This window comes from Mobula hypostoma, chromosome 8 (genome assembly GCF_963921235.1).
Source record: "Mobula hypostoma chromosome 8, sMobHyp1.1, whole genome shotgun sequence".
Taxonomy (NCBI): domain Eukaryota; kingdom Metazoa; phylum Chordata; class Chondrichthyes; order Myliobatiformes; family Myliobatidae; genus Mobula; species Mobula hypostoma.
This window is the reverse complement of record NC_086104.1, coordinates 149,572,653-149,596,471: the sequence shown is the minus strand read 5'-3', so window position 1 is coordinate 149,596,471 and position 23,819 is coordinate 149,572,653. Positions and strand designations below refer to the sequence as shown.

Below are 23,819 nucleotides of genomic sequence, written 5' to 3'. Positions count from 1 at the left end.
TGACCGTAAATAGTGAGAATCATGAAATATTGTAGTATTGAAACAGAGAACACTATAGAATATTACTTATTATTTATCTGTTGAGATACAGCGTGAAATGGGCCTTTCCAGCCCTCTGAGCCACGCCAACCAGTGATCCCCAATTTAACTCTAGCCTAATCATGGGACAATTTACGATGACCAACTAACCAACTAACCTACTAACCGGTCTGTCTTTGGACTGTGGGAGGAATCAGAGCACCCAGAGGAAACCGACACGGTAACAAGGGGAAACATACAAATCCCTCACAGGCAGCGGAGGGAATTGAACCCAGATCGCCTGTACTGTAAAGCGTTGTGCTAACCACTGCGCTTCCTGGCCACCCCAGGCCCTTTGGCCCACAACTTTCTGCCAAGCTTTTAACCTGCTTCAAGATCAATCGAACCCTTCCCTCCCACGAAGCCCTCCACTTTTCATTCATCAGTGTGCCTATCTAAGAGACGTTTAAATGTCCCTAATATATCTGCCTCTACCACTACACTCATCTCCTGCACTTAACACGATTGGTGTAAAAAAAACCTACCTCTCACATCCCCCTTATACTTCCCTACCAACACTTATAAGCATGTCAGTTCAATGACTCAACACCAAAAGGGAAGTTATAGGTTATTGATTGCAGTGATCGCATCGAAGAAGAAGTGTAATTAATACAGTTTTCTTTTTGTTTTGTTTGCCTTGCTTCAAGATAGTGAAGTAAGGGCAAAAACAAGAAAATAGGAGGTAATAAAGACACAATCAGAAGCCTATTGGTAGTAAAACTCACTATTGTTTTTCCTACCCTTCTTTAAACCTCTCTAGAGATTAGCTTCATCTTGTAAAGACATTGCACAAAAGAAGGCAGTAGCAAACCACTTCTGTAGAAATATTGGCCAAGAACAATTATGGTCATGGGACTATGATTGCCCGCATCATAGGACATGGCATATGATGGTGATGTCTTGTTATGGTCTTATGTAGGCAAAGCTGGGTCTTTGCTGCTAATATGGCCCTGCTGTAGCAGAGCAACACTGAAAGACCATTCTCGTGGCTCTACAACTTGTTGAGGTGGTGGACGGGACTGTGAGTGAAATGTCTTGTTCAAGCAGGTCTGAGCCTGAGCTGCTATGTGGATGGTCAACAGCTCATTCCACACTCAAGCCCAGAGTGCGTCCCACTCTGCTTGGGGGGGGGGGGCGGGGGTGTACACTGGGAGAATGTGCTGCATTCATGTTTGCTAGCCAATGCTCTCTCTTGTGTCTCGTAGAATGGCCTGACACCGCTACATCTGGTGGCTCAGGAGGACCGTGTTCCAGTGGCTGAAGTACTCACCAATCATGGGGCGTCTCCTGAACCAATGACAAGGGTAATTTCTTGTGTAGTGACTCAACCCAGAGCTTTTATAACAGGCTGCAGTGTAAGCAGGCACACAGTGTTAACCTTGAGACCACATGCCCTGATCTCCACCTACAGACATTCTCCCTTCTCCTCTCTCCCAATGGGCAGAAGATACAAAAGCCTGGAAGAACACACTACCAGGCTCAAGGACAGCTTCTATCCCACTGTTATCAGTCTCTTTAATGGACCTCTTGTCTACTAAAATGGACTCTTGGCATCATAACCTACCTCGTTATGATCTTGCACTTTATTGTTTACCTGCACTGCACTTTTACAATAACTTTTACACTTTATTCTGCATTGTTATTGTTCTGGGTGGCGGGGTGGAGATGTGTCTAGACCAAAGGGATTGTAAAGCACCGCTTTCCTCTGCCAGCCTGCAGGTCACCCTAGGGCAAGGTGTAACACCTACTTCGCCCCACCCCCCCACCCCCGATCAGGGTCATATGAAGCCATGGGAGCAGGTGGCGGATGGTCGTATGAGCTGCTGGTGCACATCACGTCCTGGTTATGTGACCACTGACGCCAGGCAGAAAATCTCTGAGGAGTACTGATAATCACCCGTCTTGTAAAGACACTGCCCAGAAGAAGGCAATGGCAACCCCCTTCTGTAGAAAAATTTGCCAAGAACAATCGCAGTTAAGACCATGATTGCCCACGACATACAACATAGCATCTAATGAATGGTGATTGTTTTACTTTAGTCTAGCTCAATGCACTCTGTGATGATTTGATCTGTATGAACCGTATGAAAGACAGGATTTTCTCTCTATGTTAGTGCCTGTGACAATACTAAACCAGCACCAGTACTGAAGATCCTTACCAGGTGAGGCTGAGGAATCATCAGCGTTTCATGCGGAGGCCCTGCATAAGGATCTGACGCTGTGTTGATCTGACATGTCAGCTCCTCTTCAGCCTCCAGAGATGCTGCCTGACCGGCTGAGTTCTGTCCAGCATTTAGTGTGCGTTGCTTTGGATTTTCAGCATCTGCAAAATCGTTTGTGCTTATCCATTGTTAAATGGTTTATTATTGTTATATGTACTGAGTTAGAGTGAAAATCTTTGTTTTGCATGCCATCCATACAGATCATTTCAAAACATACGCACATGAAGATGATACCCAGCAAAGCAATAATATAGGGCAGAATATAGTGTTATGGTTAGAGTAAATTGTGAGGCCAAAAGTTCATTGTTATCATACAAAAGGTCCATTCAATAGTTTTATAACAGTGGGATCAAAGCGGTCCTTAAGTGTGGTTTGTGTTTTCAAACCTTTGTACCTTCTGCCTGATGAGAGAGGGCAGAAAAGAGAAGTGCATCATGGGAGGGTTCTTTGATTATGTTGTCTGCTGTTCTGAGGCCCTGAAGTTCCGTTCTCTGGGACCTTGCTGAATTTAATGCCTCGATCGGTTCGACTCATCTTTGTAGTTTGTTACCTGGATCTGTGCCAGGAATCGTTCAGGCAAACCTATCTGCATCTCAGAATGAGAATCAGGATTAATATCACTTGTATATGTCAGTAGCAGCAGTACGTTGCAATACATATAAGATTACAATACTGTATATAAAAACTAAATTACAATTTTATATATGTACATATGTGTGTATATGTGCAGTACTGTTCAAAAGTCTTTTGTGATCGTGATGTGTTTTCCCTGTATCGGGGTTTCCCTGTGTAAAAGAAGTGACGTTTTGTTTTCACAGTCTGGATACACACCACTGCATATGGCCTGTCACCATGGAAACATGAACATGGTGAAGTTTCTGCTCCAGAACCAGGCGAACGTCAATTGCAAAACCAAGGTACAGCCACCTTCTGATTAGTTGCTTAACGTTTGGGGAGAAATGCTGTGTCAGCTTTTATCCAAGAAGCTGGAGATGAGGCGAGAACTTTACTTTAAGGAGGCGTGCACATATCACGTAGTAGCACAATGACGTATGCAATTCACGTATTTTTACATATAACCCATAAAGAATTATTTAAATGAACAAAAATGCTTGATCAAACGATATATATACAGAATTACTCAAATATTACTGAAATATTAAATGCACAACAGTATAGATTAGGACAGCATTGTGGGCCAGACAGTCTGTACTGTTCAATGTTCTGTCTTCATTGATGCCTTTTCCAAGCTCGGGATGTTGGACCTTTTACTGCCAGTGGAGGACAGTGGTCAGCTGCTATGTGATCAGTAAGATCCTATAGGTACATACAACATAGAACGTTACAGCGCACTATAGGCCATTTGGGCCAAAATCTTCTGCTGACTTTTTAACCTACTCTGTGATCAACCTAATCCTTCCCTCCTACACACCCCTCCTTTTTTTATGATCCAAATGCCTATCTAAGACATTCTTAAATGCCCCTCATGTATCTCAGAATCAGAATAATTGTTAATATCACCAGCGTATGTCGTGAAATTTGTCTTTGCAGCAACAGTACAATGCGGTATATAGTATCAGAGGAAAACTGTAGATTGCAGTAAGTATAAGGCCTGGGCAAGGTTGTATGGAAGACCAGCAGTTGTCCATGTTGGAAGTCTCTCCATGCCACCGATGTTGCCCAAGGGAAGGGCATTAGGACCCATACGGCTTGGCACCAGTGTCGTCGCAGAGCAATGTGTGGTTAAGTGCCTTACTCAAGGACACAACACGTTGCCTCGGCTGGGGCTCGAACTCATGACCTTCAGGTCGCTAGTCCAATGCCTTAACCACTTGGCCACGTGCCCACATATATTAAATAGTTAAATTAAATAAGTAGTGCAAAAATAGAAATAAAAAAAGTATTGAGTTAGTGTTCCTGGTTTCAGTGTTCATTCAGAAATTGGATGGCAGAGGGGAAGATGCTATTCCTCAATTGTTGAGTGTGCCTGGCTCTACGACCACACCAATGGCATGTTCCACACACCCACCAGTTTCTGTGTAAAAACAACTTACCTTTGACATCCCACCCTATACTGTCCTCAAAACACCTTAAAAATACCTTGTATTAGCCACCTTCACCTAGGAGAAAAGTCTCTCTGGCTATCCACTCAAACTTTGCCAATATCATCTCGTACACCTCTACCAAATCACCTCACATGCGCTTTCGCTCCAACGAGAAAAGCCCTGGCTCATTCAGCCTATCCTCGTAGGAAAAGACATGCTGTCTAATCCAGGTAACCTCTGCACCCCCTCAGAAGCATCTCCATTCTCTGCACCCTCTCTGAAACAGGTGTTCCCAAACTGTTTTTATACCCTGAACCCCTATCACTAACCGTAGGTCAGTGGACCATTGGTTGGGAAACCCTGCTGTAAAGCTTCCGCACCGAAACACATCTCTTGGTGGGAAATCCTGCACTAGGAAATGAATAAGAAGGAAGAAGTCCATTTTCGTAGCACCTTGCACATCCCTTCCAGTGCATCCATTTATGATTTACAAATAATTGGCTGCTTTGGGACAGAAGTCAAGGCTTGATGTTCGAAAAGTTAGGAGAGACAGTTTTCAGGTTGCAATTCAACCAGTGTGGAGTAGGTCTTTGAAGATGATGAGGAATGGGACTGGAACTGATGTCACCCCTCTGCCCTGTGTATATTTCATAAAGGCAAGTGAAATATCACAGGCTTAAACAGAGTACTGTGTCATTCAGCTTCGCAGAGCACAGATTCCTGGGGATATGCTCACAGCCTGCCACGTTGGCTTGTGGGCATCTTGTTATAACCATCCCGCTCACTTGCTTAAAAAATTTTAGTGGGGTGTGTGGGGTTCAGGGAATGAAGAAATTGCACTGAGTCACTATAGATACAGGACACGACAGATCGATGCCTTGTCAAACCAGTGCTGGCACCTTTGCTTTATGTGGGTGACTGAGAGAGGAAGGCTGAGGTCCACCATCACAGAGCTGGGACCTATCAGCCACCTTCCCAGTGAGTCAAGGGAAGGGAACAAGATGGAAAACAAATGTAAGATCAGAGGAAATGCAGGGTCAGATGGCATTTCTTTTTAAGATTATCTTTTGGTGTGCTTAATAACACTCTTTCCATCTCTCTACCTCACTCCCTCTCTCCCCTCTCTCTTTCTCCTTCTCTCTCTGTCTCCCTCTCTCCCATTCTTACCCCTCTCCTTCTACTTCCTCACTCTCTCTTTCTCTTTCCTCTCTCTCTCCTTCCTTCCTTTCTCTTTCATCCTCCTGTCTCTCTTTTTCCACCTCTCACTCTTTCCTGCCTCTCATTCTTTCTGCCTTCTCTCTCTCCTCTCTCTCTTTCTCTCTCTCTCTCTCTCCTCTCCTCTCCTTTCTCTCTGTTTCTCCTTCCTCTGCCCTACCTCTCTCTTTCTTCCCTCGCTCCCTCTCTCCCTCCCTGTCTCTCGCCATAGATTGGACACACGTCTTTGCATCAAGCTGCACAGCAAGGCCACACGGATGTCGTTACTCTCCTCTTAAAGCACGGAGCGTCTCCAAATGAAACCACCATGGTGGGTTCTGAGATGGGAATTATACTCTGCTAGTTATGTGAAGTATAAGACACAGCCCTGTGGACCTGAGCGAGTGAGGCTTATCAGTGTGTGTGCATGTACAGAATGGCTGAGTTACCCCACAAGATGATTGTTGTTGCAATAAATTCAGCCCCCGACAACAAAAGTAACTAGTCCCACAGGCACTCAGTGCTGAAAAGATATTTAGGATCTCAAATGTAACTTGGCACCAACAAGGACCCAGTTCCATGCTTCGTGCTATCTAGGTGTCTCAGCACTTACAACAATAGCGGAAGGTACTGGGCCCCAGTTCTTCTGGAGTCGGAGCACAGGACAAGGGGTTGATGATTTGGAATAGGATGAGGAGAAACTTCTTCAGAATTCTCAAGCTCCAGAGCTATGGGTTTCTGGCACTGAATATAATTAAGACTGAACTGGTTAGATTGTTCCAGGGTTGAGTAGGAAAGTTAAATGCAGTATAGGCTTTGATCTTATTGAATGGTTGACCTACTCTGGTCTATTTTATTTGTGCACTGAGTTAGCGGATGAGGGGGTAATGGACAATTGACCCCAGTACACGTGGAAACAAGTGAAGTCCAGGATTCCATCACCATGTTGCTCTGCAATGTGTGTGAAGACAGCCTAATCAGTGAAACCTACTGCCTCTGGTAAATCACTGAGACCTCCATGTTCAATGTTCAACTTGCATGGTAACCAATGTTCTCCTGAGAACATTGGGAAAAGCTGTCTAGAAAGAGTCAATAGTTCAGTATTCACCTTGAATGGTAGCCACTTACGTGAGGTGCAAGCTTATCCAAAGAACTTTGGGAACTGCCATCTAGCATGAGTCAATGGTTCGACCTTCACCTTGAAGGGTAACCATTTACATGAGGTACAAATCTCTCCAGCTACCATTAAGAATGGTTGTCTTGCATGAGTTAATGGTTGGACGTTTCCGTGAATGGTAACTAAATACATGAGGTAAAACCTTTCCAGAGAATATTGGGAGCAGTTGTCTAGAATGAGTCAGTAGTTCGACATTCACGTTGAACAATAACCACTTACATGAGGTGCAAGTTTCTCCAGGGATCATCGGGAACTGTGACAACCATGCATCCATAATGGTTCAATTTTCCCATTGAATAGTAACCACTTATATGAAGTACAATTCTCTCCAGGTAACATTGGAAACAGTTGTGTAGCATGAATCAATGGATCATGAATCAATGGCTGGACATTCACTCTGAGTGATAACCACTTACATGAGGTACAACCCTCTCTAGAGAACATTGGGAATGGTTGTCTAGTAGGAGTCAATGGCTGGATGTTCACCTTGAATGGTAACCAATTACATGATGTACAAACTTCTCCAGAAAACATTGGGAACAAATGTCCAGTAAGAGTCAATGGTTCAAAGGGGTGGGGGGGAAGGTTGCCAGAAAATCTCCAGAGTGATTGACGTCTTTGTCCTAACTGAAGGGAGCTTGTGCTGTCTATGCATTCTCACTGTGATTGATTCTGACACCGAGCAATGTTCTGATCCACTTTCAGAATGGAAGCACAGCGTTAGCGATCGCAAAGCGGCTTGGGTACATCTCCGTAACGGACGTATTAAAGATTGTCACTGACGAGACCATGAGCACAGTGAGTGTGGAGAGCAGTGCCTAACCTGATGGTGACCTCAATCACAATCCACACTGGTTCTCACACATACATGTACTCACAAGTTCTGTCACGTGTGCCACAAAGCACGAGGAGGCATGCCCTGGAGAAAGTAGATGATGTCAAGGACACAGCTCCAGGCTTCCAGCTTATGGGGGTTCACTTTAACTGTGTCTGCCTCGATGCTTAATGAAGATCAAGGCAATTATTCATATGCCTGCAACAGGGCTGCATTTAACTCTGCATGAAGTGCACTATCTAGATTCCTACCAGTTGACAGGATCCCAGACAAGATGCTACAAGTGGCCTTGGCAGCTAATTAGCTGCATTTAGCTGGAAATTATATGTGGCTGCTCTGGGCTCCTTTGTCAAGCCCACCACAATCCCATGGCCCGGTAACACCAAGTGAAGAATCTGTAGGGTGCAGGAGAACACCACAAATATGTGAGAGAGAATTCCTCTTTGCCTTGTATCTCAGTCGCATTGGGGACACAGGCAATTCACCCCTTAGAAAGAAAAAGACACTTGTACTTATCAGAATCCAGGGGAGTCAGACTCCGAATCAGGTTATTTATTTATTGAAACACAGCACGGAGTCAGCCCTTCGAGCTGTGCCACCCGGCAATCCCCCAATTTAATCCCGGCCTAATGACAGTTTGCAATGACCAAATAATCTACCGGCCGTTACGTCTTTGGACTGTGAGAGGAAACCAAAGCACCCGGAGGAGACACATGTGGTCACAGGGAGATCGTATAAACTCCTGGCAGGCACCAATGGGAATTGAACCCAGGTCGCTGGTACTGTTAAGCGCTAATTGCTATGCTTATCACTGAACAATGCCATAAAATTTGTTGTGAGAGCAAGGGGAGGGAAGAGGAGAGAGAAGAGAGTAAGAAGAATAAGAGAGAGAGTTCTTAGTCATAGTCAAAGTCATAGTCATACTTTATTGATCCAGGGGAAATTGGTTTTCGTTACAGTTGCACCATAAATAATTAAATAGTAATAAAATCATAAATAGTTAAATAGTAATATGTAAATTATGCCAGGAAATAAGTCCAGGACCAGCCTATTGGCTCAGGGTGTCTGACCCTCCAAGGGAGGAGTTGTAAAGTTTGATGGCCACAGGCAGGAATGACCTGCTATGATGCTCTGTGCTGCATCTCGGTGGAATGAGTCTCTGGCTAAATGTACTCGTGTGCCCAACCAGTACATTATGTAGTGGATGGGAGACATTGTCCAAGATGGCGTGCAACTTGGACAGCATCCTCTTTTCAGACACCACCATGAGAGAGTCCAGTTCCATCCCCACAACATCACTGGCCTTACGAATGAGTTTGTTGATTCTCTTCTGCTTTATAAGCTGTATATTTCTTGGGTGGCGGGAGTCCCTCTTAAGGAGTTGCCTTTTGAAGATGTCCTCAATGGTAGGGAGGCTAGTGTCCATGATGGAATCTAGCTGAGCCTACGACCCTCTGCAGGTGATCCCAGACCACCTAACACCCTGGGAAGTACTGTGTGAAACCGGGCAGCCAGTTTAGGCATGACAAGGTCTCACAAACAGCAACATCTCAATGGCCTGATTACGTTTTGCCAATGCTGACTGTGGGGCAAAAATTAACCTCATCACTGGGATTAACTTGCCTAACCTAATATCACCATGGGATCCCCCAGACAAAGTAAATGGGACCTCATCTCTGTCGACCTTTGGTTTCGAATTATATGCTCAAGTTGGTAGGCTTTGGAAAGGGGGTTTGAACCTCCAAATTTCTGGTTCCAGGACTATGTTGATACCTTGTAAGATTCTCAGCACAAGTACACACTAATAATTTCAGTTTTAATGAATAGTTAGAAAACAAGATCAAACAAGAAGAAAAGTTCAAAAGTGAGAACCTTCAAAGTCATAGACAATCTTCAAAACATTCTCCGAGATTGCACTGTTGTTTCTAATTTGGAAGGATTTTTTTTCTGGAGTGAGGAAGTTCAGATGAGAGGTTCTTTTTACACAGCGAGTGATGGGTGACTGGAATGCCCTGCCAAGGGTGATGGTGGAAGCAGACGTGATAAGAAGCATTTAGACAGGCATGCGAACCTGCTGAGACTGGAGGGATATAGACCGTGCACAGGCAGACGGACTTCGTTTAATTTGTCATCATGGTCAGTACAGATATCGTTGGCTGAAGGACCTGTTCCTGTGCTGTGCTGTTCCGTGTTCTGAGATAGCGATATTGCAACAGTGACCTCCCTGCAGAAGTTCGTCATTTGCTGTGAAGATCTTCGGGACATCCAGGAATCATGAAAGGTCCTTGCTTTTTTTTTCCTCAGGTGCCATGACGCTTTGTAAAAGAAGAGCAGGAATGTCCCATCAATATTTGCCAAATTATCTGATCCTTCAATGTTACTGATAGGCAGCCCTGCATACACAGCAGGTACATCGATGGTCCACACATATATGTACCATACAGTGTTTTAACTGATTCAGGTTCCCAGTCGGAAATTAAATCTACTGGAAGAGAGTTGCTGCCTTCATTGCTGGTTAGGTCAAGATCCCTGTCCTTATTGTTGACCGTCCTCAGACATTTCCCCTCACGGATTTACCATTCATTTTTTTGGAGTCAGTGCACAGTGGTGTAGCGGTTAGCACAACGCTTTACAGTCCAGGCTACGTGGGTTCAATTCCTGCCACTGCCTGTAAGGAGTTTTTTACGTTCTCCCCGTGGCTGTGTGGGTTTCCTCCAAGTACTCTGGTTTCCTCCCACAGTCCAAAGATGTACCAGTTAGGTTAATTAGTCATTGTAAATTGACCCATGATTGAGTTAGGATTAAGAGCTGTACAGCATGCAAACAGGCCCTTCAGCCCAACTTATTCATGCCAACCAAGGTTCCTGAATTAAGCAACACACATAAAATGCTGGAGGAACTCAGCAAGCCAGGCAGCATCTATGGAAAAGAAGTACAGTCGACTTTTTGGGCTGAGACCCTTCATCCAGACCCTTTCTTTATACTTTTTTCCATAGATGCTGCCCGTCCTGCTGAGCTCCCCCAGCATTTTGTGTTTATTTCTTTGATTTCCCGCATCTGCAGATTTTCTCTTGTTTGTGATTCCTTCCTGAACTAGTCCCATTTGCCTTTGTTTGGCTCATATCCCTTCAGCTCCTGTTCAAATGCCTCTTAAGCATCGTAATTATACCTGCCTCTACTACTTCCTCTGGCCTTTGAGATGTCTTGCTCTAGTTGTATATTAATTCCATGAAACCATAGACCTGCACAAAAATCTTAGGCACATATACATAGCTATGGTGCCTAAGATTTTTACACAGTACTGTATTTGCCAATGTGCAGTGGAAGCTGAGTTTGTGAATCTGGAAGGATCAATGGATATTGGGAATTGCGAGGGTGGGGTGCTGCGAAGGAGGTGTGGGACAGGTGACAGAGAAGGTCTGCTAAGGGTGGGGGGGGGGTGGCGCAGGTGCAGACACACCTAGCCTCAGATACCAGGCAAGGTCACTTGATTCCAAACAATTGGTTTATTGATCATTACAGAATGTCTCTCTGGTTCTTCCCACACCTTCCCCTCTCCCTTCCCCTTCTCCCAACCATGATTCTCCTTTCCCTTCCCCCTTCCCACTCTCAGTCTGCTAGAGACCCATATCAGAATCAGGTTTAGCATCACTCACATATGCCATGATTTTTTTTGCAGCAGCAGTACAGTGCAATGCATAAAATACTACAGTACTGTGCAAAGGTTTTAGGCACCCTAGCTATTGTAATGCCCTTGGTAAAATTTCTATTGCTATGCTGTAAGTATTTTGTTTTAGCAGTTTCTGCAAAAGTAGTGTGTCCTGCTAGTAGAGTGTTTTGGTTTCAGCTAAAGATAAGAAGCCCTGCTGTTCAACTTAGGAGTGTTGTGTCAGCCAATCGGGTTGGTGCAATCTGGAGAAAGTTCCAGTGAGAGCAGGACAGAGAGAGTTTTGTGACGGACAGTAGTCCTGTTTGAGTTCTTTTGGTGGGATCTGCGGAGCGAGACAGAAGGGAAGGTGCCGCAGAATGCCTTTGGAGAGTCCCCGTTGCAAGAAGTGCTTTGTGCAGATGAATGGCTCCAAGGAGGAAGGGCAAAACTCATAAGAGAGAGTGTCAGTTTGCTCAAGATGGTCTTCGAGGGGAGTTTGAAAATGTGGCGGGTATTTTCACATAGACCATGGGTCTATTGCCTGAGTAAGAGATATACCCCCAAGTACCCAGCTTTGGAAGAGACGAGCTCCAATGGTTATGTGCATATTGGACTGGTTTAACTGTAATTGGCCCTTTTCTTTTCTTTTCTTTTTCCCATTAACTATTTGATAGAGCTGAAATTAATAAATATACTTCCTTTGTAATTTTATGCAGTGTACATTCTATTATTTCTTGCCGAGCGATTATTGTGTATGGGCAGTATATATACAGTGGAAGGTTTCTTTAATTGAAATGACATTTCTGTTTAGTTGATGCCTAAATCATTCCAATCATAGAGGTACATTGTTTGTGAAAGGGTGGCCTTCTCAGCACTGAGTCACACGGCTGTCGGCCGAGTCAGCTATCGAGCCAAGTTTGTATATGAGCCCAGTGAGAGTGTTACAGTATAATATATGTGCCTAAGACTTTAGCACAGTACTGTACATCAGGAATATTCTGTATGGGTCCAGTTGCCCAAGTTAGGGAAGGATATGCTTGTGAAGGATGAAAGTGAAATTCACCAAATCGATTCCTCTTATAGTTGGTCGGTGAGACAAGGTGAGATTAGGCAAACCCATTTCGGGAAATGAGAAATTACCTCATTAAACATACAAAATTCTTACAGGCTTTAGATACAAGAATAAGATTTTCCCTGGCTGGAGTACCCATAACCAGAGGTCACAATCTCTTAATAAGGGATCGCCCATTCAGGACTAATGTAAGAAACAGGCTGAGGTGCTGAATCTTTGGAACTTGCTAACCAGGAAAACTGTGGTGCCTCAGTTGTCAATATAGAAAAGGACTTACACAGAAACTGGATTACAGCAGGGAAATGGTATCAAGCTAACAGATCAGATAGGATCTTACAGAATGGTGAACAGGGAGGGAGAATCCGTTGGTCTTCAAGTCTTTATACTCTTTAGTGCCTGTGAGGTCATCCAAAGTGATCTACATTCCGCTCTGGAAGACCTTTTAGAAGTGTTGCAGGAGGTACCGTGGAAAGGAAGTGTTTATTGTCAATACTAATAAATCCACTGGAATTAATACCACTTTTTCCCCACAGGCTGTCACTGAGAAGCACAGGCTGAGTTTTCCCGAAACCATTGATGAAACCCTGGATGTGTCGGAGGATGAAGGTGAGTGACAGACTTGGTGGAGGACCTATCAGCTTGTTCTTATGGGTACCTAAGGAGATTAAATCTGCTCCTTTAAACACGTCACATGCTGATGTATTTACAAGTTCCCAGTGCTGTCTGTATGGAGTTTGTACTTTCTCCCGTGGCTGCGTGGGCTTCCTGCAGGCGCTCTAGTTTCCTTCGCGCTGCCGTTTGTGAGATTTGTTTTTTTTTTGCACAGGGGAGTTGATTATCGTGTTACTGTATGTCAGTTTTTTTTTGCACAGGGGAGTTGATGATCTTGTTGCTGTATGTCAGTTTTTTTTTGCACAGGGGAGTTGATGATCGTGTTGCTGTATGTCAGTTTTTTTTTGCACAGGGGAGTTGATGATCGTGTTGCTGTATGCGAGATTTGTTTTTGTGCCGGGGTGGGGGTATTGATGTTTTTCTTTGAATGACTTGCGTGGTTTTGTTTGTTTCATGGTTATCTGGAGAAGGTGAATCTCAGAGTTGTATACTGCATGCATACTTTGATTATAAATGAACCTTTGAACATTCTAAAGATGGACAGGTTAGAGCTAGTAAGTTGTGGACATGTTAGCACTAGAAGCATGGTGACAATTGTGGGCTGCATCCAACACATCTTCGGGCTGTGTTGGTCACAAAACAACACATTTCACTGTATGGTCTGATGTTTCAACATACATGTGACAAGTAAAGATAATCTAATCTGTATCTCATAGATCTTATTTTTATCAGGGAATCAACAAAATCCCTCCCAGAACCTGTCAATCAAATTTTTTGTTGATATAAAATTAATGTAAATATGACTGTATATCAACAGCCTGAAATAACAATTTATAGTTTTATAATGTATTTAAGAATTATTGAAAATTATTTCAATAATTAATTATTATGAATTCACAGTGAGAAGGCAGGAAATGCAGAAGAGCTAGTTAAAACTCAGATAAAAAGCTGAACTTATTTCAAAGTTTAAAGTAAATTTATTATCAGTGTACATATATGCTACTATATGCATCCTCTGAGATTCGTTCTTTTGCAGGCACACTCAGTAAATCCAAGAACCATAATAGAATAAGAAAAGACCACACCCAAGAGGGCAGACGATCACCCATTGTGCAAAAGACAACAAACTGCACAAATACAAAAGAGAAAATAATAAATATAAGCAATAAATATCGAGAACGTGAGATGAAGAGTCCTTGAAAGTGTGTCCATAGGTTGTAGGAACAGTTCAGTAATAGGGTAAGTGAAATTGAAAGAAGTTATCCCCTCTAGTTCAAGGGACTGATGGTTGAGGGGTAATAACTGTTTCTGAACCTGGTGGTGTGAGTCTCGAGGCTCCTGTACCTTCCTCCTGATGGCAGCAGCGAGAAGGGAGTATAACCCGGGTGGTGGGGGCCCCTGATGATGGGTGCTGCTTTCCTATGACAGTGCTTCGTATAGATGTGCTCAGTGGAAGCGAGGACTTTACCTGTGATGGACTGGACCGTATATCTTGTTCCATAGAGTTGGACTAAGAGAGTTGAAGATTCAACCAGAGTTAGTGAGTCCATCACAGGACAAAAAGCTCAAAAGATCAGAACCAAGAATATTTAGGCCTGCAGAGGTGCCTGGGGAGAGTGTGTAAAGACTTGAAGGATATTCAGTGCTAGTTACACTTGCAAGGTTTATTGTTTCTGACTTCAGGGAAGCACCCTGTGTGCAGGAGGAAGGGCTCAGTTTTACTCCCAGTGATAACTAGGGAAGTGGTCAATATTTCAGACTGATCGTCGTACACAGAAGAAATGTGTACAGGTGTATGCAACGACCTTGCAGTATGTTAGGCAGTCACAATAGTTGAGAAACATCCACTGCACCCACACAGACAAAGGTGGCCAGCCATACCTCTCATCTTCTGTCTCTCTCTGTCTCTGCTGCCAGACACTGAGCCTTCCCTCTCCATGGCAAACAGCTCACTGTCTCAATAACTATTGAATTGCTAACATCATTACAGCTGTGTAATGTGGCAGTATGATTTTGCTTGTGGATTACTAGCTATGGAGATGGTTACATGACATGATTGAAAGCAGTTTATCATTATCTCCAGCCTGGGCTGAGACAGGTATGTTCTGAAAGTAGTTCATCTGACAGACCACACTAAAACAGTTTAACATGATGTCATATAAGCACAAAAGTTCAAGATAAGTTCAAAGTAAATTTATTATCAAAGTACATCTATGTCACCTTATACCTGAGATTCATTTTCTTGCAGGCAGTCACGGTAGAGTCAATGAAAAACAGCAATTCACGGCAGGGAGTGCGTTAGAGAACTACATTTTAATTAGGGTGACGACTGAGATTTTAAAGGCAGAGCTTCGCGGCAGTTTCTCTGAGTTGAAGAGCGACCAATCAGCAAGAGGCAGTGCGTAAAAAGATCTACCTTTCAGTCGGGTCCACGTTCAAGATTTAAAAGCAGAGCTTTGCACCAGTTTTCTCTGAGTTGGATAATCCACGGCAAGGAGAGCTACCTTTTAATCAGGATGGCAGTCGAGATTTTAAAGGCAGTTTCGCGGCAGTTTACGAAAAAGAGCTTTGACCAGCGACCAGTTGGCGTTTGGGATTAAAGGAAGGCAGGGGCAAGCACAGTGGTTGTCGTCCGAGTGTACAGAATCAGAGCATCTTGAGCCTTTAGCTCTTCAAGGTTTCGGTCAGAGAAAGCAAAAGAAAAGCTCTATGTTAAGTTTTCTTTTCCTTCTCTTCTTTATATCTGCTCCACTAGGACAATAGAGATGCCAGGCAGGGTAGTTGAATGCTCCTCTTGCAGGATGTGGGAAGGCAGAGAGACGCCCAATGTCCCTGACGACTACGACTGCGAGGTACGTCCAGCTGCAGCTTCTAACAATCTGCGTTAAGGAGTTGGAGCTGGAACTGGATGAACTCCAGATCATTCGGGAGGCTAACAGGGTGATAGATAGAGAGGTATTTACACCCAAGGTGCAAGACACAGGAAACTGGGTGACAATCAGGAAGGGCTAAGAGATTAAGGAGCCAGTGCAGATTACCCCTGTGCCCAGCAATGGGTATATTGCTTTGGAAATTGTTTGGGGGGGGGGTGCTTGACCTAACAGAGGAAGGTCACAATGGTGAGATCTCTGGCACTGAGCCTTCTTCTGTTACTCAGAATGGACGGAGGGAGAAAAGGCACACTGTGGTGATAGGGGATTCGTTAGCTAGGGGAATGGACAAGAGATTCTGTGGATGAGAACAAGATTCCCGGATGGTATGTTGCTTCCCAGATGTCAGACTCCAGGACATCTCAGATCAAGTCCTCAGCATTCTTAACTGAGAGGGTGAACAGCCAGAAATCATGGTCCATATAGGTACCAACGACTTGGGGAGGATGAGTGATGAGGTTCTGCATTGAGACTTCAGGAAGTTAGGTGCTAAGATAAAGGTCAGGACCTCCAGAGTTGTGATCTCAAGATTGCTAACTGTTGCCACATGCTACTGAGGCCAGAACTAGGAAGATTAAATAGTTTAATATGTGGCTAAGGAGTTGGTGCAGGAGGGAGGGCATAAGAGTTTTGGATCAGTGAGCTCTGTTCCAGGGAATGTTGGACTTGTACAGAAGGGATAGTTTGCACCTGAACTGGAGAGGAACTAATATCATAGCAGGAAGACTGCACAGTGGGGCTTAAACTAGAGTTGCAAGGAGATGGGAACCAGAGTTCCAGGACAATTAATGGTGAGTTTGTGGAGGCAGATGTTGGGAAGACCTCAGACAAAGTTAGGAATTGAAAGATTGAACATGTCGTGACTAGTGTCCTGAGCTGCATATATTTCAATGCAAGAAGTATCGTAGGAAAGACAGATCATACTGCTGAAGATAAGGTAGCTGATTTACAAACAGAGGCAATGTGTAGTGAAGAGAGGCTGCTGATAGGGCAAAATTGCAGACAACAGGCTGAGTTGCAATGTAAAAGGTGGACAAATTCAAAAAGGGTGAATACAGGACTGAAGGTCTTATATTTGAATGTGCACAGTGTACAGAATAGGCAGGAAGGCAGAGGGCGCGGCGTTGCTCTGTTGGTAAAAAATGAAATCAAATCATTTGAAAAAGGTGACAGGGGTCATTAGGTGTTGAATCTTTATGGATAGAGCTGAGGAACTGCAAGGGAATAAAGACTCCACAACAGAAAACTCCAAACAGGAGTGAAGATGGGATCTACAAATTATAAAGGCAGATAGAAAATGCATGCCAAAAGACCAATGTTACAATAGTCACGGGGAATTTCAAGAGGGAGATTGGGAAAAGCAGGTTGGTGTTAGATTCCAAAAGGGGGAACTTCTAGAATGCCTACTACATGGCTCTTCAGAGCAGCTTGTGGTTAAGACCACTCGGGGATCAACTGTTTTGGATTGGGTGTTGTGTGATGAACCAGAGTTGATGGGAGAGTTTAAAGTAAAAGAACCCTGAGGGGAAGTGATCATAATATGATCAAATTCACCCTGAAATTTGAGAAGGAGAAGCTAAAGTCAGATGTCTCAGTATTACCATGGAGTAAAGGGAATTACAGAGGCATGTGAGAGGAGCTGGCCAGAATTCAATGGAAAAGAACATGGATGACAGCAGAGCAGCAATGGCTGGAATTTCTGAAAGCAATTCAGAAGACACAGGATATATACATCCCAAAGGGGAAGAAGTATTCTAAAGGAAAGATAACAAAACCGTGGCTTACAAGAGAAGTCAAAGCCAGCATAAAAGCCAAAGAGAGGGCATATAATAGAGAAAAAATTAATGGAAAGTTAGAGAATTAGGAAGCTTCTAAGAACCAACAGAAGGACACTAAAAAGTGATTAAGAAGATAAAGACAGCAAACCACCTAGGAATGTTTTTATTATTCTATACAATATAAACATGATGTGAAACTGATTAATCCATAAAATGTGAACCTTGTTGGCAAAGGTAGTACTTACCTAATCGTTCGTTTGTTATGTACCATGTTGTATGACGTGGGTGATCGTGGTCTTTCCATGACCATGATTGTTCTTGGCAAATTTTTCTCCAGAAGAGGTTTGCCATTGCCTTCTTCTGGGCAATGTCTTTACAAGATGGGTGACCCCAGCCATTATCAATACTGTTTAGAGATTGTCTGCCTGGCATCAGTGGTCACATAACCAGGACTTGTGATGTGTACCAGCTGCTCAGATGACCATCCACCACCTGCTCCCATGGCTTCACGTGACTCTGATCAGGGTGGTGGGGGGGGGTGCTAAGTAGATGCTACACCTTGCCAAAGGCTAATGGAGGGAAGGAGCACCTTAAACCTCCTTTGGGAGGCACATCTCCACCCCGCCACCCAATTCACTTCATACATTACCCAATTGCTCTTGAGCTGATGCTGATGAGCAGAGAATTAAGATGGTCAATTGATGGGAAGGTTAAGATATGGATATGGCTACAGATTTGGAGTCAGCTGCAGGATAGACTGGGTTAGAGTAGGTTTCCTTCCATGGAAGATATGAAAAGTTTTGCATGATAATTCATCATTGTTGTTTTTTTTAACTCTTGATTCCATTTTAACTTAATTACATGAATTTGAACTGCCAAGTACTGTGGTGGGAAATGAACTACTTGCTCAGGACATTGATTTGTTGGAAAGAGAGGATTACTTCATAAGGAGTGGGTATGATTAGCCTGTACTCACTAGCATTCGAGTCATAGAGTCATGAAGCACTATTGGACAGAAACAGGCCCTTCGGCCCACCTAGCTTATGCCTAGCTCTTTATCTGCCTAGTCCCATCTGGGAAGGATGAGAAATCATTACCCTGAAATTAAAGAGATTCTGAGAGGGATTGAAAAGTCGGAGGCCTTTTCTTCCAAGTTAAGAATATTGAAGGAGAAAATAGTGTCACAAGATGAGGGGCCAGTCGTTCTGGAATGGGATGAGGAGAAGTTTAAGTAGACTGATTAGACAATTTAATTGGTTAAATTTCAACTTGTGTGTAGATGAGTGGTGAAATCTGAGGGGAGAATGAAATGAGATTAATGTAGAATGAGTCTGAGTGGGTCCTGATGGTTGGCCTTGGAATTCTCTCCCATGGAGAGATGGGTTTCTTCTTGCATTGTGACACACTGAAGGCGGGGATCAGTGGATCTCGACATGAAGGTGTCTTAATGTATAGGGATTGAGTGGCGAAGGATCAGCCAAGATTTTGTGGGATATTGGGGCAACTGCAAAGGGACATTGCTGCATTTACTTCGTGTTTATTCCATGTCAGTGGGCTTTTGGTGTAGGACCCTGAGCTTATGGCATTTGGTCACAGGGATGAATTCGGCAGCCACCCCTCCCATTTGCCAGCAGCGTGGGTAGGCACTTATTGACCAGACCTAACGCAAGATAAAACGTAAAAGCAGTAGTCTCTGCAGATGGTACAAATCCAGAGCAAATCACACAAAGTGCTGGAGGAACCAAGCAAGTCAGGTGGCCCCTAGGGAGAGGAATAAGCATTTGACATTTTGGGCTGAGATCCTTCATCGGGACTGGTATGAAGGGTCTTGGCCTGCAACACTGACTGTGTATTCCTCTCCATAGATGCTGCCTGACCTGCTGAGTTCCTCCAGCATTTTGTGTCTTTTGCGCTGACACAAGACAACGTGTAATGAGTGCAACGTGTAAACAGCAGCACTGATTCTGGATAACTGAGCTCTGGAGATGTCCACAAAACCCATGCAATGCACCCCTTTGACAAGATGTTTGTATTCGGAGCTTTGGAATAATCCAATCAGTGGCCACTTTATTAGATCACAGGGGCGCAAACCGGTGTGGTCTTCTGGCGCTGTAGCCCATTCACTTCAAGGTTTGATGTGTTGTCCGCTCAGAGATGCTCTTCTGCGCACTACTGTTGTAATGTGCTATTGTCACCTTCCTATCAGCTTGAATCAGTCTGGTCATTCTCCTCTGACCTCTCTCATTAACAAAGTGTTTTCACCCACAGAGCTGCCGCTCACTGGATGGCTTATGTCTCTTGCACCATTTTCTATAAACTCTAGAGACTGTTGTGTGTGAAAAACCCAGGAGATCAGCAGTTGCTGAGATACTCAAGCCACCCTATCTGGCACCAACAAATATTCTACGGTCCAAGTCACTTAGATCACATTTCTTCCCCATTCTGAACAGCAATTGAACATTTTGATCATGCTTTTATGCATTGAGCTGATGACACATGATTGGCTGATTAGATGTTTGCGTTAACAAACAGATATACCTAATGATGTGGCCACTGAGTGTATATTGCTCCTCTCACAGTGTCATAAAGAAGGTAATAATTTGGAAATGAATAGCTGACAGGGTTGTGAGTGCTCTGATTGCTGTAGTCTTAACGTCACTTCTCTTGCTTTCTAGGCAACCCCCACACTGTCCTAGGTAGGAGTTTGCTTTCTGCTTCAAGTACCTGTCACAGTGGCCAGTGTTGACCTTGCTGAGGCAGAATCCCATTCCAGGCATTCTCATGCTGCAGAACATTGAAGCAACATGAAACTGAACCATATGCATTTCTCTCTATTCCATCTCTGTGCTGTGCTTACACCACCTTTCAATTTTACCTCAGCTTGGCCTCATAATGTGCTGTTACCATTCCAGCTTTGGGAAGGTGGGGGGAGGTTTAGCTCTTTACTGAAATAGTTTTGGAGAAATTTCCAGGATTTTGGATTCAGAGAGGTTTAGGTCTAAAACAGTCAATGCTCATCTCCACTCAGATATATTATTCATCTTTGATTGGTTGGAGAGGAGAAAATGGGTCTCTTGCTATTGGCTGACATGTTGCCTTGGTTGTGTGTTGATATGGTTTATGGGGTGCTATGTAGACAATGGCGTAGGCAGCAAACTGCTCAGCAGGTCAAACGAGGCATGGATAGGTCCGAGGAGGGAAAGGATTACGACACATGCAGTACTTGTGGAACATGTTTGATGATTTCTCAACCTCTTTGATTGACAGGAGAAGATGTCCTTGGAGTAGATGCAAACAAGTACCTGAAACAGGATGACTCAAAGGAGCCGGAAGATGACTACTTATCTGCAAAGAAGACATCTGATTTTGATATGTAAGGTTCAGTGGGGTGGAAACACATTTTCTGCCGCATGCCCTGATTATGTATTGTAAAGATATGTATGCAATGAACATACAACAGAGGATGAATTCCTACACAACTGCTTATGTGCAAACAAGTGTTGAAGTCCATTAGTTGGGGACTGAGCATTGCTTGGTACCATAACATCACAATGATCAACAGAGCCAGAAATAGTGAAATTATCTCCACACTCCAATGGTGGTTGAAGGGTCATATGTTGCCTTTTACCTTCCAGATCATTTATTATCAAAGTACATATATGTCACCATATAGAACCCTGAGATTCTTTTAGAATAACAAATCTATAGAATAGTAACTATAACAGGATCAATGAAAGACTAAGTAGAGTGCATAAGACAAAGAACTTTGCAAATGCAAATACAAATAAATAGCAATAAATAACAAGAATATTAGATGAAGAGTCCTTGAAAGTGAGTCCATTGGTAGTGGGAACATTTCAGTGACGGGGACCTGAAGTGAAGCTGAGTGAAGTTATCCCTTTTTGTTCAAGAGCCTGATGGCTGAGGGGTAGCAACTGCTCCTGAACATGGTGGTGTGAGTCCTCTTTCCATACTCAACCTGAAAAACCGGTTTAGGTTGAAATAATAGCGGAAAATTTAAACAGAGGTGTTGCAAGTGTATTCTATTTCTCCATTAGACATATTGTCACCCCATGTTCTTCATTATTCACTGTGGAAAGAGAGCATAAGAACATCTGGCCATCTGGCCCATCGAGCCTGCTCTGCCATTCAATAAGATCATGGCTGATCTGGCCATGGACTCATCTCCCCGTCCCTGCCTTTTCCCCATAAACCTTAATTCCCCTACTATGCAAAAGTCTATCCAACCTTGTCTTAAATATATTTACTGAAGTAGCCTCCACTGCTTCATTGGGCAGAGAATTCCACTGATTATTTGGGCTGAGAATTCCACAGAGAAACCCATGAATTTGTTATCTAAGTAAATAGATGCCACCTTCTACTATCTTGTGATTCATTGCCTTGCAGGCATTTTCAGAAAAATAAGGAAACAATAGAATTTAGGAAAAACTGTACACGAGCAAAGACTGGCAAACAACCAATGTACAAAAGAAGACAAATTGTGCAGATAGCTAGATGGATGGATGATACTAAGAACATGAGTTGTAGAGTCCTTGAAAATGAGTCTATAGGTTGTAGAATCAGTTCAGAGTTGAAGTTAGTGAAGTTATCCATGCTGGTTCAGGAGCCTGATGGTTGCAGAGTAATAACTGTTTTTCTATCTGGTGGTGGGGAATTAAGCCTTCTGTAACTCCTGCTTGATGGTAGTAACAAGAAGAGTACATGGCTTGGATGCTGGGGACCATAAAATATAGTAGAAGAATTAGGTCTATTTGGTCCATCAAGTCTGCTCTGCCATTTCATCATGGCTGATCCATTTTCTCTTTCAGCTGCAGTCTCCAGCCTTCTCCTCGTATCCCTTCATGCCTTGATGAATCAAGAATCCATCAACTTCTGTCTTAAATATACTCAATGACTTGGCTCCCACAGCCGCCTGTGGCAACGAATTCCACAGATTCACTACTCTTTGGCTAAAGAAATTCCTCCTTATTTCCATTCTGAGGCTGTGTCCTCTGGTCTTAGACTTCCCCACCATAGGAAACATCCTCTTCACATCCGCTTTATCGAGACCTTTCAAAGTTCCATAGGTTTCAATGAGGTCACCCTTCATTCTGCTGAATTCCAGTGAGAAAATGCCCAGAGCCATCAAGCGCTTTTTATATGACAAACCATTCAATCCCAGAATCATTTTTGTGAACCTCCTTTGAACCCTCTCCAATGTCAGCATAATGGGACAGTGGGAATTCAGCCTGTAGGTAACTGAGGAGCCTTGGTAAATAGCCATGGTCAGATGTAGGACACAACCAAAGGTCCAAGGCAAGGAATGGCGTAGGGCTGGTGCACTGAGTCTTGATTCCAATGGTGAAGGTATCAAGAAGAGGAAGTGCCAAGATGACCGTGTACCTGGAGAAACAAAAGAGAGAATGGGTGTGAGTTTCTTTGTGTTTGTCATTCCCTCCAGATCTTACTCTCCTGCTGTACAGAGAATATCATTTGCTGCACCAGAAGTCATGGCTGCAAAGGACCAGATCACAGTCCAGGCGGAGCAGGTATGGATCCTTCCTCAGGCTTGTTTGTGGTGGGATTGGAATTCAGTAGCCATGACTGTAGAACACAGGTTGTGATGTTTCAATTATCCTTTTCTGTGCTCCTTTTTACTTAACACTTCTGACATTTTCTTCCACTTTCCATTCAGCAGAAGTGTCAATCTCAACACCTCTACAAGTGAGCCCTCTATAAATTGCAGGCTCAGATTAAAGATTAGCTTTAAAGATTCAAAAATCAAGTACATTTATTATCAAAGTATATATGTAGTATATAACCCTGAGATTCATCTTCCCACAGACAGCCACAAAACAAAGAAACACCATCAAATCCATTCATGGTCTTCCATCTGTCTTTAATCTGAGAAGTTCAAAACTTTTGCCTGTCCATCCCTTGCATGTAACTTATGAATGTTATGCACAGTCGATCATGACTTTTTCTTCCATCAATTTTTCCCAACTCTGCAAGATGTTCGAGCTTCTCTTTCCTCAGTTCACATCCCTGAAACTCCAGCTGCTGTTTCCTGATTTATGATATCTGCTCGCTCCTTATTCCAGCTTTTCGCTACACTTCCTCATTTGTTACTCTGTCCTTCCATGATATATTCATCATTCTTCTCAGAAAACACATTTCTGAAGCTTCCAGTCTTTCCTCGTTCCTTCCAAAGTTCAAAGGTTGAAAGG

General features: G+C 43.6%; 1 protein-coding gene across 10 annotated transcripts in view; it reads left to right on the top strand.

Annotated features, from left to right (window-relative positions):
• Window positions 1–23,819, top strand: part of LOC134351041 (ankyrin-1-like) — a 315,455-nt gene that overhangs the window by 188,957 nt on the left and 102,679 nt on the right. For all 10 annotated transcript variants that reach the window (XM_063057044.1, XM_063057043.1, XM_063057036.1 and 7 more), the window contains 7 exons: window positions 1,284–1,382; window positions 3,119–3,217; window positions 5,772–5,870; window positions 7,422–7,514; window positions 12,806–12,878; window positions 20,860–20,965; window positions 23,054–23,141. In XM_063057044.1, coding sequence (XP_062913114.1) covers window positions 1,284–1,382; window positions 3,119–3,217; window positions 5,772–5,870; window positions 7,422–7,514; window positions 12,806–12,878; window positions 20,860–20,965; window positions 23,054–23,141 — 657 coding nt within the window. The remainder of the gene's footprint in view (window positions 1–1,283; window positions 1,383–3,118; window positions 3,218–5,771; window positions 5,871–7,421; window positions 7,515–12,805; window positions 12,879–20,859; window positions 20,966–23,053; window positions 23,142–23,819) is intronic.